The sequence below is a fragment of the Nicotiana tabacum genome, chromosome 19 (genome assembly GCF_000715075.1).
Source record: "Nicotiana tabacum cultivar K326 chromosome 19, ASM71507v2, whole genome shotgun sequence".
In the NCBI taxonomy this organism is placed as follows: domain Eukaryota; kingdom Viridiplantae; phylum Streptophyta; class Magnoliopsida; order Solanales; family Solanaceae; genus Nicotiana; species Nicotiana tabacum.
In genome coordinates this window covers 78,974,467-78,993,973 of record NC_134098.1, presented here as the reverse complement: position 1 = coordinate 78,993,973, position 19,507 = coordinate 78,974,467, and the positions used below count along the sequence as shown (strand labels likewise).

The following is a 19,507-nucleotide window of genomic DNA, read 5'->3' as shown; positions in this document are numbered from 1 at the left end:
ACACCAAATTTTCATTTTGCATAATTGAGGCAATTATGATGCAATATATTAAACCCTTTCTACCTAAATTATTAAAGCCCTTGCATTGTAACTTCAGTTCAGAACAGGAAGCATAGGTTGAGATTAGTGTGAGTGTGTGACCGCTAGCTACACATAAAGAAGAGTTACTTTGACACATTCAACACACTTTGTAACAAATGACAACTGTTATCTAAACAGAAAGACCAAAAAGAGAAGAAAGAAGGCAACAACCAATTACTTTCATGGCAAGTCACTGTCTTGGTCCAAATTTGCCTATAAATATTACTGCTACCATCACAATTTACCCAAAGCTATAATCTAACTGAAACTACAGCTAGCAAATTAAAGCTCTCCTACTAAGCTACTTCTCAAGTACGATTGCAAGTTTGTGAACAACACTTTGAAATCACCGGTAAGTTAAATTCTCCATTCTTTGTGAAATGTAGGTTTATAATTTAACTTCTCTATTCTTTAGTAAGTTATGAATTAATGAATGATATCTCCCATTAGCAAAATGCATTAATACAGCATTAGTATTACTATTCAGTTGCTTAGTGGACGAAAGTTAATTATCAAAGTTGAAGAATAGGGAGAACCAACAATTCAAAGGATTTCGTCTCATCTTCTTTCTCACCTTTTGCTCCTTGGTAATATCATACTAATAAAGATGCCGAGACCTAACAAAAGATATTTATCCAAGTTTTACCAACTAGAGAATACTAAGCTGAAAGGATTAACCAAGAAACTAGTTTGAATTAAGCAGCAAGCAATGAAGCATTCAATTAATTAATCACATCAATTTTACTAGTGGAAACGAGGCCTTTAGAAAAAATGATTGTGACAGAAAATGTAGTTTTCTTCGATGACTATAAAAGCTTCTCATTAAAGGTAACGTGGGTACAATGAAAATTTTAAAGTTAATTTGTCTTTAAATATAAAAATATATCATTCTTTTTTGAATGGACTAATAAAGAAAGTGTGTCATCTAAATTGAAACGAAAGAACTACATTTTTAGATAGAATAATCGAATCATCTATACGTGCTAACACGCCTTTATTGCTTATTCTATGTAACTGGAGTGCTTGTGTTAATTAAATGAGGGATGAGTGATGAGTCATCCCTATCTCAATAAATGGTATTTTGATTAGGCCTTGTCTAATTGAGAAGAGGTACACATAGGGGATACTGCATTTTTAATCTTGCTTCAACTTCTGAGGATCGTTCCATTTTATCTGATTTATATGCTATACCTGTATGTTATAACCAGCTGTATTAATTAGGCACTCATTTGCATCTATTAAGGGGCCGTATGGCCATAAAAAAAATTTATTTTTTTCGATTTTTATTTTATTTTTTTCCGAAATTAGTGTTTGATCATAAAATTTTCAATTTTCACTTGAAGATGAATTTTAGAATTTTTCGAAAATTTGAAAATTTCCAAAAAATTATTTTTTAAAATTTTCACTTCAGGTCCCCACCAAAATTCAAAAACAACCCAAAATTGTATTCATGTCAAACACAACTCTAATTTTCAAATACAATTTTCACTTTTTTTAAAAATTAAAGAGCGACTTACCAACTTCTCCCAAGGAAATTTTATAATTTGTTTTCTTCATTTCCATTCTACTATTTTAAAGAACTTTTTACTCTTCCCTCGCACTTGAATAAAGACTTGATGATATTATTAAAAAGCTATGGTCCAAATTATACTTTTCAATCCTCGGCCAAGAAGTCCATCGTGATTGAGTCTATCAATCATTTTCTAACTTAAACCCTGTCCACGTATAAGTTTGTTCTGGTTTTCTACCTTAATTCCATATATAATCTGTCAAAACAAGAGTATTTATTAATAGAAAAAGTAAACGCATAACGGTTAGCTGTCGTTTGGTTGTTTGTATTAACTTAATTAATCCAAGCTAAATCTTGCTTAGGTGTTTGGTTGGTCCATAAAAAAATCACCACATAAGTAATGCATTATTTGATTGGTGATATTAAATACTACTTTCATTATGTTATGCAAAAACTACATCTATTATTTTATGAGAGGCAAAATGTAGAATAATAATTCACGTATTAGCAATACAAAGATTAACATATTTAAAGATAAAAATATATTTTAAAAAATAAGTAATTCATGTATAACAATCTTTTCAATATTACTAATCTCATAAATATTTCTGAATTATAATCCTCAAATAAGTGTAGCTATGTAAACTAAAGGACCCCGCAACAAAATTACTGTACTTCCTATGTCCTGGTACGTTTTCCTTTTTAATCCATGGCGATAAGAATGCCAAATTTTTATTTAAAAATAATTTAACTTAAATTTTTTATTTAATCTTATCTTTAGTAATAACTTTTATAGTCAAATAAATATTAAACGAAGTAATTGTAACTAGGGTGTTTATGGTCATTTCAGAAGAAAAAAAAGACGGCATCTTTGTGCAGGTTTTGGTGATTTCCTTAATCTTTACCGTTATATAGAAAAATATTATCGAAACACAATGGAAAAGACCCATGTTTTCCTCTGCGCTCTGACTTAATCATTTCTTTTCTTTAAGCTGAAGTTTCACAGTTTCTTTCCTTGCTTTCCGCGTTAAACTGTTTAGCATTTACACCTCCCTTTTATATATCCAGAAAATTTTCTTTATATCTACAGAACAATATTAGCTCTGAATCAGAAGAAGATATATTCCAAAAAACTCATAATTAAGCTCAAACCAGAAGAACATTGCTTCCCGTGTTTTCCATCTGCAAAAAAAATCTCAATTAACTAATGCGTGCAAGGTATTTGTTGTAATGTGTCAATACCAACGCCACCGAAACAATTTTCTTGGTTCTTAACGGTTTCATTTCTCTCTAAGCTTCTTCCTTTATCCTCAGCCTCAATCTTTATCTTAATTTATCATCATCACCTCCCCTACCTTTTTATATACCCACTGCTTACCCCACTTTGATTTTCTCCTAACTCCATTCTTGATCAGAGCGTAACAGTTTTAAAGCTTGTTTTTTTAGCTGAAAATTACATTTTATCAGTTGCCTATTTGCAATCTTTGATCCATTTCTTGCTTCAAAGTTGAGGGTATTTATGAAGTACGATTTCCTTGGATAAAGCTTGGATCTTCTCTATTTCTGGGTACTGCTTATTTTCAGCTAATTTGTTCAGTTGTTGAAGTTAAACTTATGTTTTTAGCTGAAAATTACTTTTATAAGTTGCCCATTAGCAATATTTGATCAATCTTTTGGTGCATCGTTGGGGAATCTATGAAGTAGGATTCTGTTAGATAAAGCTTGGATTTTCTCTTCTTTTGGGTACTGCATATTTTGAGCTTTTTTGTTTAGTTGTTGCAGTTTCTTGCTGGTTTTGTTTTTATGTTAAATGTATGAAAGTGATATTTTGGTTGGACCTTGTTGTTTGGACATTCATTATTTTGTTCCTATCTCACTAAATTTAAAAGCTTCTTTTTTTCTAAAGCTGAAATTGCAATTTTTTACATGTATCTGTTGTCCATTTGCAACATTGACTAATCTCTTGCTACAAAGATGGGGAATTTATGAAGTACTATTTTGCTGGATTAAAATTGTATTTTTTTCTATTTTTGGGCGCTGCATATTTTTTGGCTATTTTGTTAAGTTGTTGCAGTTTCTTGTTTGTTTTGCTTGATGTTATGCGTATGAAAGTGATATTTTTGTAGGAACTTTGTTGTTGGGCATTCATTATTTTGTTCCCATCTCATCAAATATCAATTATCCCTTCTAGTTGACTAACCTTAAGAACTGAATCAATCCTCTTTGCATCAGAGGATTATTTGTTTTGGGATTTCTTTGCAAAGCATCATAGTTAAGTTCTGGAAATATTTCTAAAGCTGTAATTTTTATGCTTGTGTAGAGATTTATAAGTGAATTGAGTTTCATATTGAGAACAATATGGGAGGACATTTGAGCAAAAAGCCTGGTGAGACTTCAGCTGCAATCGACAATCTGCAGTACAAAATCGAGCTGAATTCATATGAAGCCGCGTGCAGGGCTGACACGGATTTACAGTCGTTTGATACAACTCTACAAGCTAGAACCAGTCATGTTATCAATACCCTTGCTGATGGGGTTGAAGTTAGAGCACTTTCTTTTGATTCTTTGAAAGAAGTCACTGGTTGCCTTTTGGAGATGAATCAGGAAGTTGTGAAGGTGATATTGGATTGCAAGAAAGACATATGGAAGAATCAAGAATTGTTTGAGCTGGTTGAGGAGTATTTTGACAATAGCCTCAAAACTCTTGATTTCTTGGCTGCTTTAGAGAAATGCCTAAAACGAGCTCGGGATAGCCAATTGCTGATTCTTGTAGCACTTCAACAATTCGAAGAGGAGAGTGGGGTTGAAGGGAATAGATACACTAAAACTTTAGAGGAACTGAAGAATTTCAAAGCTGCAGGGGATCCTTTCACAGAAGAGTTTTTCCAAATATTCCAGTCTGTTTATACACAGCAAATGCTGATGCTCGAAAAGCTGCAGCTGAAAAAGAACAAGCTTGATAAGAGGCTTAAGTACATTCATGCTTGGAGGAAAGTGTCAAACATTATATTTGTGGCTACATTTGCAGCTGTTTTGATTTGCTCAGTAGTGGCTGCTGCTATAGCTGCTCCTCCAGTTGCATCTGCTCTGGCTGCTGCAACATCGATTCCATTGGGCTCAATGGGCAAATGGATAGATTCCCTTCTCAAGAACTATGAAAATGCTGTCAAAGGGCAGAAAGAATTGATCAACACAATGCATGTTGGTACTTTTATAACAATTAAGGATTTGGACAGTATCAGGGTGCTGATTGATCGACTGGAAATCGAGATCGAGTCCCTCTTGAAGAAAGTTGAGTTTGCTATTGATGAAAATGAAGTTAAGATTGGTATAGAAGAGATCAGGAAAAAACTTGATGTTTTTATGAAGAATGTTGAAGATCTTGGAGTGCAGGCTGATGTTTGTAGCAGGGATATTCGTAGGGCGAGGACTGTTATCTTACAAAGGATCATCAAACCCCCAAACCACTAAAGTGCTGAAATTTGCCTTAGCAGCAGTGAACATTTATCTGCTTTTCATAGTTTGTGATGTTAAATATGTGAAACTTAATCTGAAACATATATCATGGTTAAAGGACTCTTTAACCTTTACACCATGAAGAATAAATTTATTGGATTCTTTTATAAGGTATATCAATTAAGTACTTCTTTTATTTGTTATTCGTTTATTCTTTTACGTGAATAAAAATATATTAAATTACTTTCCCAATTCTACGTGTAAGTTTATCTTCTGGTACATGCCGAGGCTGATTTTGTCAATGTTTTTCTTTCTTTTCTGAATTTCATTATGGCATCAAGGTTATAATAGGAGAGTAGAAATTTTTACTTTTCAGTTGCTATATGCCTATATTTGCTTCCCTTCAGTAATGTTGGCTAAGTCCAGGGGTGACTAAAGCCACACCTCAGTTGGAACAACAAAATCTGGTCTTTCCTGAGAATAAAGAACCTTTAATTGGCTTACCCTGTAAGTATTCAGATTGGTCGGACCAATGAGCTTCTAATACCAAATGATTAAACTAAAGAGTATCTAGTCTCTACTTTCCTTTCTTGCCCTCTTATCTCTCTTCATTTGGCTGAAAATAATAATCTCTTGAATGACCTCCAGTTGTACCTTTCAGACCATTTCAGAATCAACCTCCTAGGACCCTTGTTAACGCGTATGAGTCTGGTGTTGGTCCTAAACTCTTGGAAATTTCATGACCTAACACGATTATAAAAGTTGCTAGCAGGAAGAGGTCCAGAAATGAGAGAAAATGTCAAAGTTAACGTCAAAAGACAAGTGGAATAATCAAAGGTTCGGTCACAAAAAGGAAAAAAAGAAAATTCCACGTTAAGCTTTACAATATCAAAATTTTGCTTGAGAAATGAGGGGGGGTCTTTTTTTTTTTTTTTTTTTGTGTGCGCGCGCGGGGAGATATCTACCATTACCAAATGTGAATAATTCCTTGGCAAATTCTATGAGAACCATTAAACTGAACATTAAGACATAATCACAAAAATAGTAGAGCCAGATGTATGATATAGAAAAGGAATTAAAGGGATCGCAACAGAAAATAAATTTAAAGAACAGGGAAAGTTGTGCCAAATTAAGGCTCGCTTATAACAAATCTTGAAAGGCAACTACATTCATAAAGATACAATGGGCGAAGGCCGAAAATTGAAATATGTAGCTGTTGCCAAGAATGCACAGACAGAGGAAACATATATCTTGAACCAAATTGAAGAAAATAGAGTCAGATAAGTACAAATCGCAGTCAATGTCATCACAAAGATGAAGTTTGCTAAACACTTGGCCATAGACAGCTCTCTTTCTATTCCTTCGCGAGGGAAATGACCTTGTGAATGAAAATCAGACAACAATTTATCCTTGTCACAGAATGTATCCATCAACCATGAAGCAGCCTCATTTTCAGATTCTGGTATCTCGGCAACAGAAATACAGCGGACGTGCATATGAACTTCAGCCGGATCAACCCCAAAGGCATTGTCCAAAAAAGAAGGGCAATGATGCTTGTAGCCAATTGTGATGTCATAAACTGAAAGAGCACGAAATGGACAGTCAAAAGAAGCCTAATTGAAAAATTACGAAACTGTGACATCTTTTAAGCATCTAACTAAACTTAATAAGTCCTGATAATCTTTGCCATTACTCTGTTATTTTCTTTCTAGGATGTTATAACTTGAGGTACACCAAGGTAGCTTCATTGAATGGCCATTCATGGACTAGCAACCAAATGAAAGTATAATTGAGAAAGAACTGTATGAAGAACCTCTATTTAATTTGAATTTTAATGATGATAATAAAATCAATAATGCATGACCATAATGAACAAAGCATATATCGGTGAAGCTCTCACTCTAATGTTTCTGCAACTATAAGAATGGTATATTGGTATAGATAATAAGACAGGCATCTGTGCTTGACGGTACTCTGCTCCCACTCAATTGGACAGCGACTATCCATATCTAAAAGGAAAAGAACTTCTATTTTTATATGTGAGGCAATAATGCCACATACATCAGGAGGAAAAGGAAACAGCAAAGACTAGATCTATCCACATCAGACATCCTTGTCCACTGCGGTCCGCTTTGACATGACAACTAACAGGCCTCTAATACACGAGTCCACCAGACATCCCAAGAATATCCATGTATTAAGATGAGCACATTCTAACTTCACAAGGGGAAAACATGACTCATATTCTACCTCTAAATTTATACCTGTAGCAGATGCAATCTGGCTTGCTAAAAGAATATCAGATGTCTTGGAAACCACAACAATCAAGAACCCCCCCCCCCCCCCTTCTTTTTTCCTTTTCCTCCTCATAATACTACTGATAACCAAATGCAACAAAACACAGCCATATCTTAAGGCAATTAATTACTGTACTGCCATCAAATTTAGTCCACAACCAGACTCCATCTAAATGCATCTCATTGTTTAGGCAAGACAAATGAGGAAGTAATAGCAAATACTTGCAAGTTGCATCATCTGGGTGAGAACATGGAGGAACGATATTGGATCTTGAAGATATGGAATCCATACTCAGAGTAAATAGAGAACATAGGCCACTAAAGTAATCCAATTTAGCATCAGAAAATATTATTCCTACATTATGGAAGTCAAAAATAGGAAAACTAATTACTAACATCGTCCAAATAATTACACAAGGAAGAAGGTAAAAGAAGTGCTACCTGCATCCAGGGAACCTCTCAGTTCCTCCAAACAAGCACAAAAACCTTTTGTCTTTGGAAGAAGTACGTTCTTCAGAATTGGCAATCTGTTTTCAGAAGCATATTTTTGACTACGGATGCACTTCTGTTCTCTGTATTAAAGCAATGAAGCCACTAATTCAATTAATTAATGCTAGTAATAAAGAGGAAATCACTAATTATCATGCCACAAGGACACACCCACAATACATATACATAGAATTCGAAAGTAAAAACATACGTGAAATCAGTGCCTTCCGGGAAAACAACGAGCCACAGTGGATCTTGAGGATCTTGATAGGTCCCGAGCATCTGACGCAGCTTCAATGCATCAGCATCCCATTTCCTCTCAACAGGTATGAACTCCATGACATGAAAAACCCATCCAAACACTGGCAATCTCATCAAACTGCTCTTAAGTATATACCTTAGCGAACCTACACATCCGTTGCGCAAAGCAAGATCCCACAAGTACATCCAATCAACCTCAGTTCGATGGTTTGCAATAACCAAGACTCGCTTCGCTGATGGAACAGAATCTCCAGAGATCACCACCTTGGTTTTGTTAATTTTTTCAAACCAAAAGGGCCACAAAGCTAACCAACATCCGAAAACAAAGGATATTCCCACTCTGCTATAATGGACACTGATAGTTCGCATGCCAATAGCAGGCCAAAAGCCAAAGAACACTAACAGCACAAATGCAGAGAGTACTAACACAATTAGACAGAAAATACCCCTCACTATCCTCAACAGGGTTAGATTTCGGTGCCTTGGTTGCTTTCCAGAATCATCAGCCATTTGAACATTAATGAGGTTGCAGGCAACAGAGTACAATTACCAATCCAATAATTAATACAGAACTCCAATATTACTAGGCATCAAAATGGCAATCAACCCAAATGGGATTAAAGACCTAATTGCCTCTATTATCCTGTAAAACATGAACAAAAAGTTGTTGTGTTAGCTAAAACCAAAAGGGACAGCTCAACACTTGCAATAAACTCATCAGAAATTAAACCTTGATGTAAAATACTGCTAGAACTTAAACAAAAAGTTCAAGCTTTTTAGATCAATGTGGCTTTAAGAAACAAATACGGTACATTATTCAGTTCAAGCAACACACAGTTACTATGAGAAACAAGCTACTTCTTTTTCCTAATTTAAACACACAATTCAGCAACCTTAAACTTAAGGGTAAAATCTTGAACAAACAGTCCACTTGTATATTAAAAGAAGAGACCCATTGACCTCGAATTCAAGAACACAAACACAAATTCGTGAACTGAACAAGTACTCAGAAATGTAAATCGGGAGGATACCTAAGGAAGTGAAGCAACAAGAGCTAAGAAATTTAGCTGAAAACTTTCATTAGAGTTGAAGGATCCAATGTGGCTCAAGTCTCAATTGTCAGAAACGTACACTTTTATTTAGCTAAGACAGGGAGAGACTTCTAAAATGGTCGTGCAAGCACAGTGTATACGGGGTTCGGGGTTCGGGTTTCGGGCCGGGTCAGCCCGTAAATGGGGAAATTATGTCCCTATTTACTAGCAGCTTTTCATAGGTCTCATAATTGCGCTCTTATTTAGTCCTTGTGTGGTCATCAATGATGTTGATGGGTGGGTACCTTCTCTTTTCAACCGAATTCTCTTGACGAGTCCGGAACCTAAATGTGGTCTTTTTGAACTCAAATGACCAAAATGAGTGAAAAAAAATATTGTGACCAAACTATATTTAGCGCCCTTTAACCTTAACGTCCGTTTTGGATATTAAGGTATAGCGCCCTTTAAAATGGCGCTATATGTATAACGCCTTTTATAAAGGCGCTATGGTCTGACTTTAACAAGACTGTCAGGTATAGCGCCTTTATAAACGGCGCTATACATATTTTTTAGGCCCACCAATAACTCTTCTGCGCTTAACTCACATAACAATAATTCAAATGAGTATAGCGCCCTTTAAAAAGGCGTTATACCTCCTCAAAAAATTCGACCCCCGAGATTGGGCATTGACTTATTTAAAGGCGTTAAGGATTTTACAAAAATCCATTCAGAAATATTCTCAACTCCTGTTAAATTTTTCTTCTTGTTAAATTCTCAAGCATTTTGTCATAATGTTTGAAGAGCGAAAAGTAAGGGTTTCATTATATTGGGGGGTGAGGTTGTGATGGCGAATAACTCAGTGAGCTATATTTTATCTCCACAGTGTCATATTAAGTTGCCACTTACAATAGAGTACGATAGACTGGTATCATTGTTGTGTAACAAAATGAGTGTGAGAAAACGTTCGGTGAACCTTAAAGTAACCGGAAGATATCTGTATTTTGTCACTCCGCAGGGGGTTGCTTGTTACACTGAGTTTAACATCGAGGATGATGAAACTTTGAGTTATTTTTTGAGGACTCCGAATGAATATCGGGAATTTCTTTTGATAAAAAATGTTGGAAATGTACGTGAAGATTGAAGACGTTCGCAATAATGAGGTTGCGCAAAGCAGGGATAACCCTCAGTCATCGGGTGGTTATTCTGGAGCAGTTTTTGCCGAACAAGTTCCGGCTGAAAGAGTTTGGCCTGATTTAAACTTATCTCCATGGGCGAATGAGGAGCGAGGAAATTTCTCTCCTTCTTTACATAATCCACAAGACGAGTGATAAACTTCAATTTTCCTTTGTGTTACGATGTTTATTTTTATTATATCGAATTTGTATTAACACTCATATATTCCACAGGGGGTACCAGCCAGATATGAATTTTACAAGTTATGAACCCACGCCCAGTTGAAATATGCGTAGTTCTGATGTGTTGGATCATGGTGGTCCATCCGGGAGTCATCACCGATAGGATAATGTCCATCATGGGATGTCAACACATTACGACTTATAAGTGAAGTGATATAGCTATATATAAAGTATTTATCAATTTGAGTAGCTCATTATTTTGTTGTTTGTGCAGTGAAAACGAGCAAGTTGAACCTCTTGTCCTGACTCAATTTTCCGAAGACGACATATTTAATCGGGATCTGGCAGATGCACAGAGTCAGGAAGAGAACAGTGATTATGACAACAATGTCGAAGAGTCCGGAGATGACACACCCTTCCCTGATGAGGGTGGTGATGAGGAGGAAGAGAATGTTGGACCTTATTTGACGAGGGAGCATGCTCCACCCCCCGTTAAACCAAGAGTGTACGAGTCCCAAGTGTCGTTTCATTCAAGGGAGATTCCCTACCTTGATCATTTGCCAAGTATGCCGGATGTGGATGCCCTCACAAGGGATACTGACGAAATTCGGACATCAATGTGGGATGAGTCTAGACCAACGGTGCTAGCAAAGGGCATGTTTTTTCCTGATAAAACGCGCCTAAGCAGGGCGGCGAAAATATACAGCGTAAAAGAGTATCGTGAGATGACGGTATGAGAGTCAACTCCGGATGTATACAAGGTTGTTTGTCGTAGATGGTTTGTGGGTTATTATTGGATGGTGCATGCGAGCAAGAAGAAAACAGGTATGTGGAAAATGGGTAAATACATTGGCGCCCACACTTGTAAAATGGACATATTCAGTGGGAATCACTTCAACTTGGATGTTGACTTGATTTCTCTTGTCCTGATTCCACACATTGAAGCGTCTATAAGGTACAAGATCAAAGAGTGCATTACATCCGTCCACCAGGAATATGGTTGTACCATTACCAAAAGAAAGGTATTTTTCGGGCGCAAAAGTGCGTTTGAAATTGTTTATGGTAACTGGGATAAGTCATTTTCATCTCTACCCAAGTACATGGCTGTATTGCAATACTTTACCCCCGGGACCGTTGTTGAATGGAAACTTGAGCGGAGTCCGGAAATACCAGAATATATATTCAAATACATGTTCTGGGCGTTTAAACCATCAATTGATGGTTTTCTGCATTGCCGGCCGGTAACATCCATAAACGACACTCATATCTATGGAAAGTATGATATTAAGTTGTTGATCGCCGTTGCAGTAGATGCTAATGGAAGTATATTTCCTTTAGCTTTTGCTATTTGTGCCAATGAAATCCAAGAGACGTGGACACTATTTTTGAACCACTTAAAAGAGCACGTTGTCAAACAGCGTTCACGTATTTGTCTAATATCTTATTGGCATGGTGGTATTATAAGTTCTGTAGAGAATTTGCCTGCATGGCAAGAACCGTATGCCTACCACCGTTACTGTGTGAGGAACCTGAAGGCCAATTGCCAGAAGACACATCCCGACAAGGATTTGCATGATTTAATGTGGATGACTACAACAAATCACCAAGAGCATAAATTCCGGAGGCACATGAAATCTATCAGGCAGGAAGACGAGGCAGCCTATCGTTGATTGATACGACATAAGCCTGAAAAATGGACTTTGCATGCAGATGGTGGCAGAAGATGGGGAATTCTAACTACAAATGTGTCTGAGTCTTTCAACGGGTTATTGAAGTCTGCACGGGGATTGCCTGTCACTGCCATGGTCCGAATGTCATTCAAGCAAATGGCAGAGAGGTTTGTTGAAAGGGCTACTGCTGCAACGTCATTGATGGAAATGGGTGTTGAATTTATGCCACTACCAATGAAAAGATTTGAGAAATACAGGTAGCGAGCACATTGGCATTCATTTTTACAGTATGATCACGATCGAAATAATTTTGAAGTTCGCGCCGCTATCCATCAAAATCGGGGGAATAGTGTACATACCATAAATGAATCTAGAAGGTTATGCTCTTATGGGAAATGGTCCATCTACCACATGTCGTGCTCACATGCCATCAAGTACTTTCAATATACAGGTTTAGGGCCAACCAACTACGTTGATAAACAATATAGTGTTATTGCATACTGAAACACCTATAGTGGACAGTTGCAGCCAGTGGGTGTTGAGCATTATTGGCCGCCGGAACCATTTAAAATGGTGTGTAACAAGGAGTTTTTGCGTCGAATACAAGTGTGAAAAAAGAACGCGTATATGGAACTAAATGAATGTTGGTGATACCGTTTATGCGCGCAAATGTGGTATATGCTCGCAAACAGGACACGACCGTCAAAAATTTCCTTCAGTTGGTTTGGGTGGCGGTGGTAATCCAGCTCCTGGTGGAAGTTCATCTAATGTGCCCAACTATCAAGGATACACGTAGTGTTTTATTTCCGTAATGTGGTTGTAATAAGTGTATGTATTTGTTTATGTTGTAAAATGTATCAAATAAAATTATGTTTTCATTGTTGTTAAATCTTATTGATATTTAACTTTATCAGTGGAGTAAATTAATGAATTTCTCCCTCCCGTTCATGTTATCAAAAATAATATTGGATTAAAAAACCAAACTTATTAAGTTGACTTTCGAATTTCAATCTAAAATTATTAGAAAACTACACTGTCGGAGGAGGAAGATGTTTGATAATATTGTGAATACATATATATAAAACAATTAGTCCTAGTCCCGTATGTAATAGGATAGCGCGGTTAAATATTACGTTATGTGTGTTGTCTTGTCGACCTGAAAAGTTGCTCGCCTGCGAAAGGTGTATTGTACCCGAAAGAATCTTTAACGCGCGAAACATAGCGCGGTTAAATACTACGTTATGTGTGTTGTCTTGTCTACCTGAAAAGCTGCCCACCTGCAAAAGCTTTATTGTACCGAAAAAAATATTTAACACGTGAAGCATAGCGCGGTTAAATACATTATATGTGTTGCCTTGTCTATAAATAACTAGCGCAATTTAGTTATTATATGCACTTAACCAAAACAAATAGCAAAACTTTCCATAAAAGCAGGGTTTTGTTTTTGCATTAACAAATGTTTGGACGCAATTATGTACCAATGTGCTATTATGGCAAACGTTGTATGGTGAAGGATTGTTGGTCCGATGGTCATGTTGGGCGAAGATACTAGATGTGTGTAAACAAGTTTGGAGGCAATGACGGAAATTATTGCATTTTTAGGTATGGCTTGATTAACCCATTAAGCAGGAATGCTACAAACGATCTTTGCAGTATATTTGGGATATGAACTGTGAATACCAACGCCGTGAGTCTGAAATGAAACGAGAAATTGCGGCATTGCAGGAGAAACTAAAAGTGGCGAAAAAAGAAAAAAATAGGCTGGAAGAGAAATTAAAGTGGTTGGAGCAGAGAATACTAGGCGGTAATGACTAAACAATGACATGTATGTATTGAGTGTAGTATTTTATCTTTATGTTTTTCGTGTCATGTATTTTCATTAGTTGTACTGAATTTAAATTATGTTAAGTTATTATGTTTGTGTTTGTGTTGTAGTATTAAAATAACGAAGAACCGAAAAAATAAAAATATAATGCGCATATAATGTAAATAATAAAAATTGTTGCTATTATTTACATAAAATACAAAAACAAAACTCAATGCATCCCACAACCTGTGTGCTTTAATGCAACCGCTGGCCTGAGGCGCATCCCATCCCGCCCGGCTACGCTATCAAGATCATCCTCATCACGTTGCCTCTTTATCGCAGGATGCGCTGCAGCATGATCGTCAGTAGTGCTAGCAGGATCGGTAAAAGCGGGCTGTCGGTCCAGCAGTAACCTACAGAAGAATAAGTCAGCTCAGTATATGAAAATATATATTAATAATGTACGTGTTAAGTCAAAAAAATTTAAATTGTCTAACCATGGTCTCGTCGAGCTCCTGAATATAATCATCCGTCACCGTCAGGTCAGCATCGCACAGAGTGACCTCCGTGACGGGCGAGGATGAAGCCTTAGTAAGAAAAACATAAAGATATTTATGGCTAATTAATGAGATAAAAATAAATTTAAATTTAATAGTAATAAAAGCATACCTGCGCCTGTGAAAGATCCCCAGCACCCCTCGATGAGGAGCCACAACTCAGTCGGCGCACACTATCCACATCTCGGGTCGGCCGATCATCAGCAGCGGTCGATGGGCCTGGAAAGTACTGATCCCAATCCTCTCATGTAATGCTCGTACCCGTGATCAACAATGGATCTGACGGGGTCACCTGCGAAGTCCCTGGAGTGAGCTTAAGCTGAAGGTTGTATGACGGCATGCTGCTGTGATAGTAGTCTGGCTCAAGGAGGTCACCCGGCTGATCAGGTCCAACATCCTCAATAGGTGCCTCAATGCCCCCTTGCTGGGGACGACCTCCTCGTCGGCCCCCACGACCCCGTGGGACAGCCCTGCCTCATGGGACAACCCTACCTCGATGGTACTGCTCTGGCGCCACATAAGCAGGGTCGTGTCCTAAGCGCTCATCCTCTCGGGCTCGCCGCAGTGTTCGGGCAGCCAACTCTGTAACCTGCCGGCCATACTCGTGCAAAGTGGCCGCTCCCTCGCCGGCATGCTGTTGCATCTGAAGTCCCAACTGGTGGAACAAATGTAGGCCAATAGCCTGCACAACATGTAAAATATAAATTACGGAACGCTAGGTTATAGTTATAAGTAAGAATACCAAATAACATACCAGTGCCTCGTGCCTCCCGGTGTATGGAACATACCGACCGCCAGCGCGATGAATGGGATTCCCGACAAAAAGTCGGGTAACGCCGTGGTACCAGCCCATATAATCATGTTTAGTATCCATCCGGCGCGGTGAGGGGGGAGGAATCAGGTCAAGTCGTCGGTCCCAAGTATCGATCTGCGCCTCTAGCCATGCCACATATGCCTGGTCCACCCTGGAACGATCATCTAGCTAGAAATGTGTGGTCTGCTAGTGAAGTACCCGCTCGGTGGCATGATGCTCCACAATATCAAGGCACATCAACGGGACGGAAGAGCTCCAAATAAGTCGGCCGGCCGAGCAATAATCGGGCAAGCCAGCTATCAGCGCATCGCTGTATGACGTCCAGATGAACTATTAAGTAAACAACAAAAAACGTGAGTATATGCAACACATGTGAAGCCAGGCTAAGTACACTTAGGTATACATTTACCTGTGCGCCCTCCAGCAAATCTAACAAATCCCTGCACAAGGGGAGATTATGTCGAGCCTCGTACTCTCGTCCATATCCCCGCCGGAGAACCCACCTCCTAGCTAGAGGGAGAAACGGAGGTGGTACACCCGGAGCTAATGGTGGTAGAGGTGGCTACAACTGCATGAACCGCTCCCAGGCCCAAACCTAACATACAAAGTGGACGTAAAATTTAAGATATATTTTTACGGGTATGTTATAATGAATAGAGTATTCGAATATGTTTTCACGTGTAGCAGCGGCAAAAATCCAGCAACATCACGCTGGTGCCCATGGTCGCCCGGCACATCTGCCTATACAAGTAGGCGAGAACAGCAGCACCCCAGCTGTATTGGGGTAAATCATCTAGCCGCTCAAGATGATGAAGAAATCTCAAGCTGACTAGGTTCCCCGAAGTGTTCGGGAACAAGACCCCTCCAAACATACGGAGCAGCAACAACCTCATGTACCGGTGAATATGCAGCTCTGGTGTATCGCCTGTGATGTCAGGGTGCAATACCTCCAAATGGTCTCGGATAGTCGTCAGCTGCAGACAACTGGCCCTAGCCAGTGCAGTCTCCTCCTTTGGCCGGAAACCAGTGAGCTGCTGCAGCATGTCTAGGTACTGCCCACCTATCAGCTCTCTCATGGCCTGCGGCAGAGCAACGAGGTGTCCATCAATGGGCAGCCCATATATAACCTCCACGTCCTGCAGTATGATGGTGGCCTCGCCAATGGGCAAGTGGAATATGTGCGTCTTCGGTCGCCACCACTCTATTAGGGCCGTGATCAAAGACCAATCGAGTTGCAGCCGCCCGATCTCCAAAATCCTATAGAAGCATGTATCCTGCAGGCATCTGACTACATGAGGATGGAGAAATTTGCCCTTCAGAAAGTCCCACATGTCATCTACTCTCCTGACGCGGAGAGTCTGGGCCAGTAACTCTCCCTCCCATATGTGGGAGGACCTATGATCGCCCTGTAACGACAGTACCTCATCGCTGGAAGGTCCGGGATGCATAGGCGGAACCTCCATGTCGTCTACTGTAAATTAAACAACATTAATTACATTTTAGTTTTATAATTTTATATGTTTGTTTGTAAGTTAAATAATTAATTTTTATAATTATACAAGATTTAATTATTAAATATTCACATATGGGTTCCACGCTTGATATTTGAGGCCCAGTAGCACCAAGATATCCTGAATTCTTGTATGTATTAGTTTTATTATTTTACATGTTAGTTTTATTATTTTATATATTTGTTTGTAAATAAAATACTTAATTTTTATAATTATACAATATTTAATTATTAAGTATTCACATATGGGTTCCATGCTCGATATTTGAGGCCCAGTAGCACCAAGATATCCTGAATTCTTATGTTCATGATGAGAAAATTTTCTCGATTTATCACTCAACATGTCTTTTATTTTAAAATACTTAATTTTTATAATTATACTATATTTAATATTAAGTATTCACATATGGGTTCCAGGCTCGATATTTGAGGCCCAATAGTATCAAGATATCCTGAATTTTTGTATGTGTTAGTTTTATTAATTTATATATAGTTTTATTATTTTGCATGTTTTATTTTATACGTTTGTTTGTTACTCACTTATTTTTGACTATAATAAAATTAAATAATTAATTTTTATAATTATACAAGATTTAATTATTAAATATTCACAAATAGGTTCCGGGCTCGATATTTGAGGCCCAGTAGCACCAAGATATCTGGAAAATATTGTTATTTTCTCTTGTTATTTTCTTACGATCGTTGACTAGAATTGGACAGAGTTTGTGTTTGATCTATCAGCTATTTTGACGTATTTTTGGGTATAATAGATACTTAAATGATTAATTTCAATAACTACAGGGATACTACGCTAAAATGCACTATATTTTACTACGCTAAAATAACACTATATTACTAGTCTTTAATCAAATAAATAATTTAAACCAGATAAAAATAACAAATACATTTAATCACAAAACATTTACGAAAATACATATACAACAGTAAAAAGTAACTTATTAACATTTTTTTTAACAAATAATAATAATTTCTCAATTTTTATATATTTTTTTAGCACACTAATATCTTAGTCCGGATAAAAATAACATACCAGTTTAATCGCAAAAAAAATACAAAACAACATAGAACACATTTAAAACAACTAATATGCATTTTTTATACGAGTTTCGACAAAAACTAAATCGGAATACCTCGATTTATGTTTTTTGGAAAGTTGAAGATTTGAATCTGAAACGAGCAACCCACAATGAGAGAAGGCTTAGTTAGGATGTTGGACCAATAATCTTTACTTTTTGTGGGACGGGTGGGGGTCCACTCGAGTGTTTTTCGGTCGTTAATGGGGGGACCGCTGGTTTGATTTAAAAATGTGTGTGGGAGGGGGAGGGGAGGGAGGGGGGGTTGTTTTGCTTCTGTATCGGGGGAAAGGGAAGGGACGGATATTTGAAGGGGTATAGCGTCGTTTATTAAGGCGATATACATATAGCGCCTTAATAAACGACGCTATACCTAGACGTCTAATCAACTTCATATATAACGTCTTTTAAAAGGGCGCTATATATAGTTTGGTCATAATATTTTTTTTCCACTCATTTCGGTCATTTGAGTCTAAAAAGACCACATTTAGGTTCCGGACGGTGACTCCATGTGTCCTGAAGTTCTTTTTTTTCATTAGTTATTGGTATTGGGATCCATACGCGGATTCAGGATTTAAATTTTACGGGTTCAACCTTTAAGATTTTTAGCAATTAATCTAGTATATTTTTAAAGTTGTGAGTTCACATCTACTATTTGTTACAATTGTAATAAATTTTACACATAAATTTATATTCTGCGACTAAAGTACCGAAGGCTAGATGGGATGTCTAGTTAAGAATAAAGAAATCCTATTCATTTCAGCATAACGTTAATAGTCGAAAAGTTACTTTCAGCGTGACCTAGAGCATTGAATACAGGTTGTCGGGAACCCAGTAACTTTTGCGTAGATTCTGCATTTATATTAAGAAATTACTAAACATTTGTAAATATCTAACAGTGAACCCGGTTTTTATTGCATATTACATTGAAATTACGGTAGAAACTCATAAGCCTCAGATCCATCCGCCTCAGCTTTCAGCGTGAACCAAATGCTATTGTTTTCAACTTCCACTCAACTTATTTCCCAATGTGTACTAAAGGCTTGTGAAATTCATTATTTGCATATACTACTTCGATTATGAGTATTTACAATTATTGTACTTCAATATTTGAACTTGAAGTTACTTCTGAATATCTCGGATGAAATATTACTTGTTTTCACTCACTCACAAATTGCTAGTCCTTTTGTTTCGAAAACAAGATGATTTTGTTTTTCGAAATTGTGTTTATTTGATAGTTTTTTTTTTTTTTTTTTAAAAAAAAAAAAAAAAAGATTAACTGCTGCCGCTGATGATGTTAATTTCAGAATTTCCGTAGATCATATTTAACTAGAAAAAGTTACTCAATTATTAGACAAAAAATTAAGGATAAACTCAATATTGGCCTCTCGAAGCTTTCCAGCAAGAACCAACATGTCACATTCTCTTCTGAATGCAAATTGCAAAGCAACTTACATCCTTTTCTGCCACTTCTAGTTTATTTTTATTTTTAATCATTTAATGTAAATGAGCCTACTCCAGAGAGGTGCACACATAAATTAATTAGCGCACAATTGGCAGAGATAGGCAAGGCAA

General features: G+C 37.3%; 2 protein-coding genes across 4 annotated transcripts; one reads left to right on the top strand and one right to left on the bottom strand.

Annotated features, from left to right (window-relative positions):
* The first annotated feature begins 332 nt into the window (after positions 1 to 332).
* On the top strand, positions 333 to 5,214 carry LOC107765481 (UPF0496 protein At4g34320). 3 transcript variants are annotated; one of them, XM_016584136.2, is made up of 2 exons: positions 333 to 433; positions 3,912 to 5,214. In XM_016584136.2, the coding sequence occupies exon 2, from the start codon at positions 3,950 to 3,952 to the stop codon at positions 5,060 to 5,062; it is 1,113 nt and encodes a 370-aa protein (XP_016439622.1). In that variant the 5' UTR covers positions 333 to 433; positions 3,912 to 3,949; the 3' UTR covers positions 5,063 to 5,214. The 3 variants fall into 3 exon arrangements, with proteins under 3 accessions (XP_016439622.1, XP_016439623.1, XP_016439621.1); XM_016584137.2 differs by lacking the exon at positions 333 to 433 and adding an exon at positions 2,544 to 2,809; XM_016584135.2 differs by lacking the exon at positions 333 to 433 and adding an exon at positions 2,547 to 3,158.
* Positions 5,215 to 6,166: 952 nt separating this feature from the next.
* LOC107765480 (putative 1-acyl-sn-glycerol-3-phosphate acyltransferase 5) lies at positions 6,167 to 9,355 on the bottom strand. Its single transcript, XM_016584134.2, has 4 exons — positions 9,126 to 9,355; positions 8,045 to 8,737; positions 7,786 to 7,916; positions 6,167 to 6,626 (listed from the first exon to the last, which is right to left on the bottom strand). Exons 2-4 carry the CDS (start codon positions 8,602 to 8,604, stop codon positions 6,217 to 6,219), a joined length of 1,101 nt encoding a protein of 366 aa, XP_016439620.1. The 5' UTR covers positions 8,605 to 8,737; positions 9,126 to 9,355; the 3' UTR covers positions 6,167 to 6,216.
* Between the last annotated feature and the right edge of the window lie 10,152 nt (positions 9,356 to 19,507).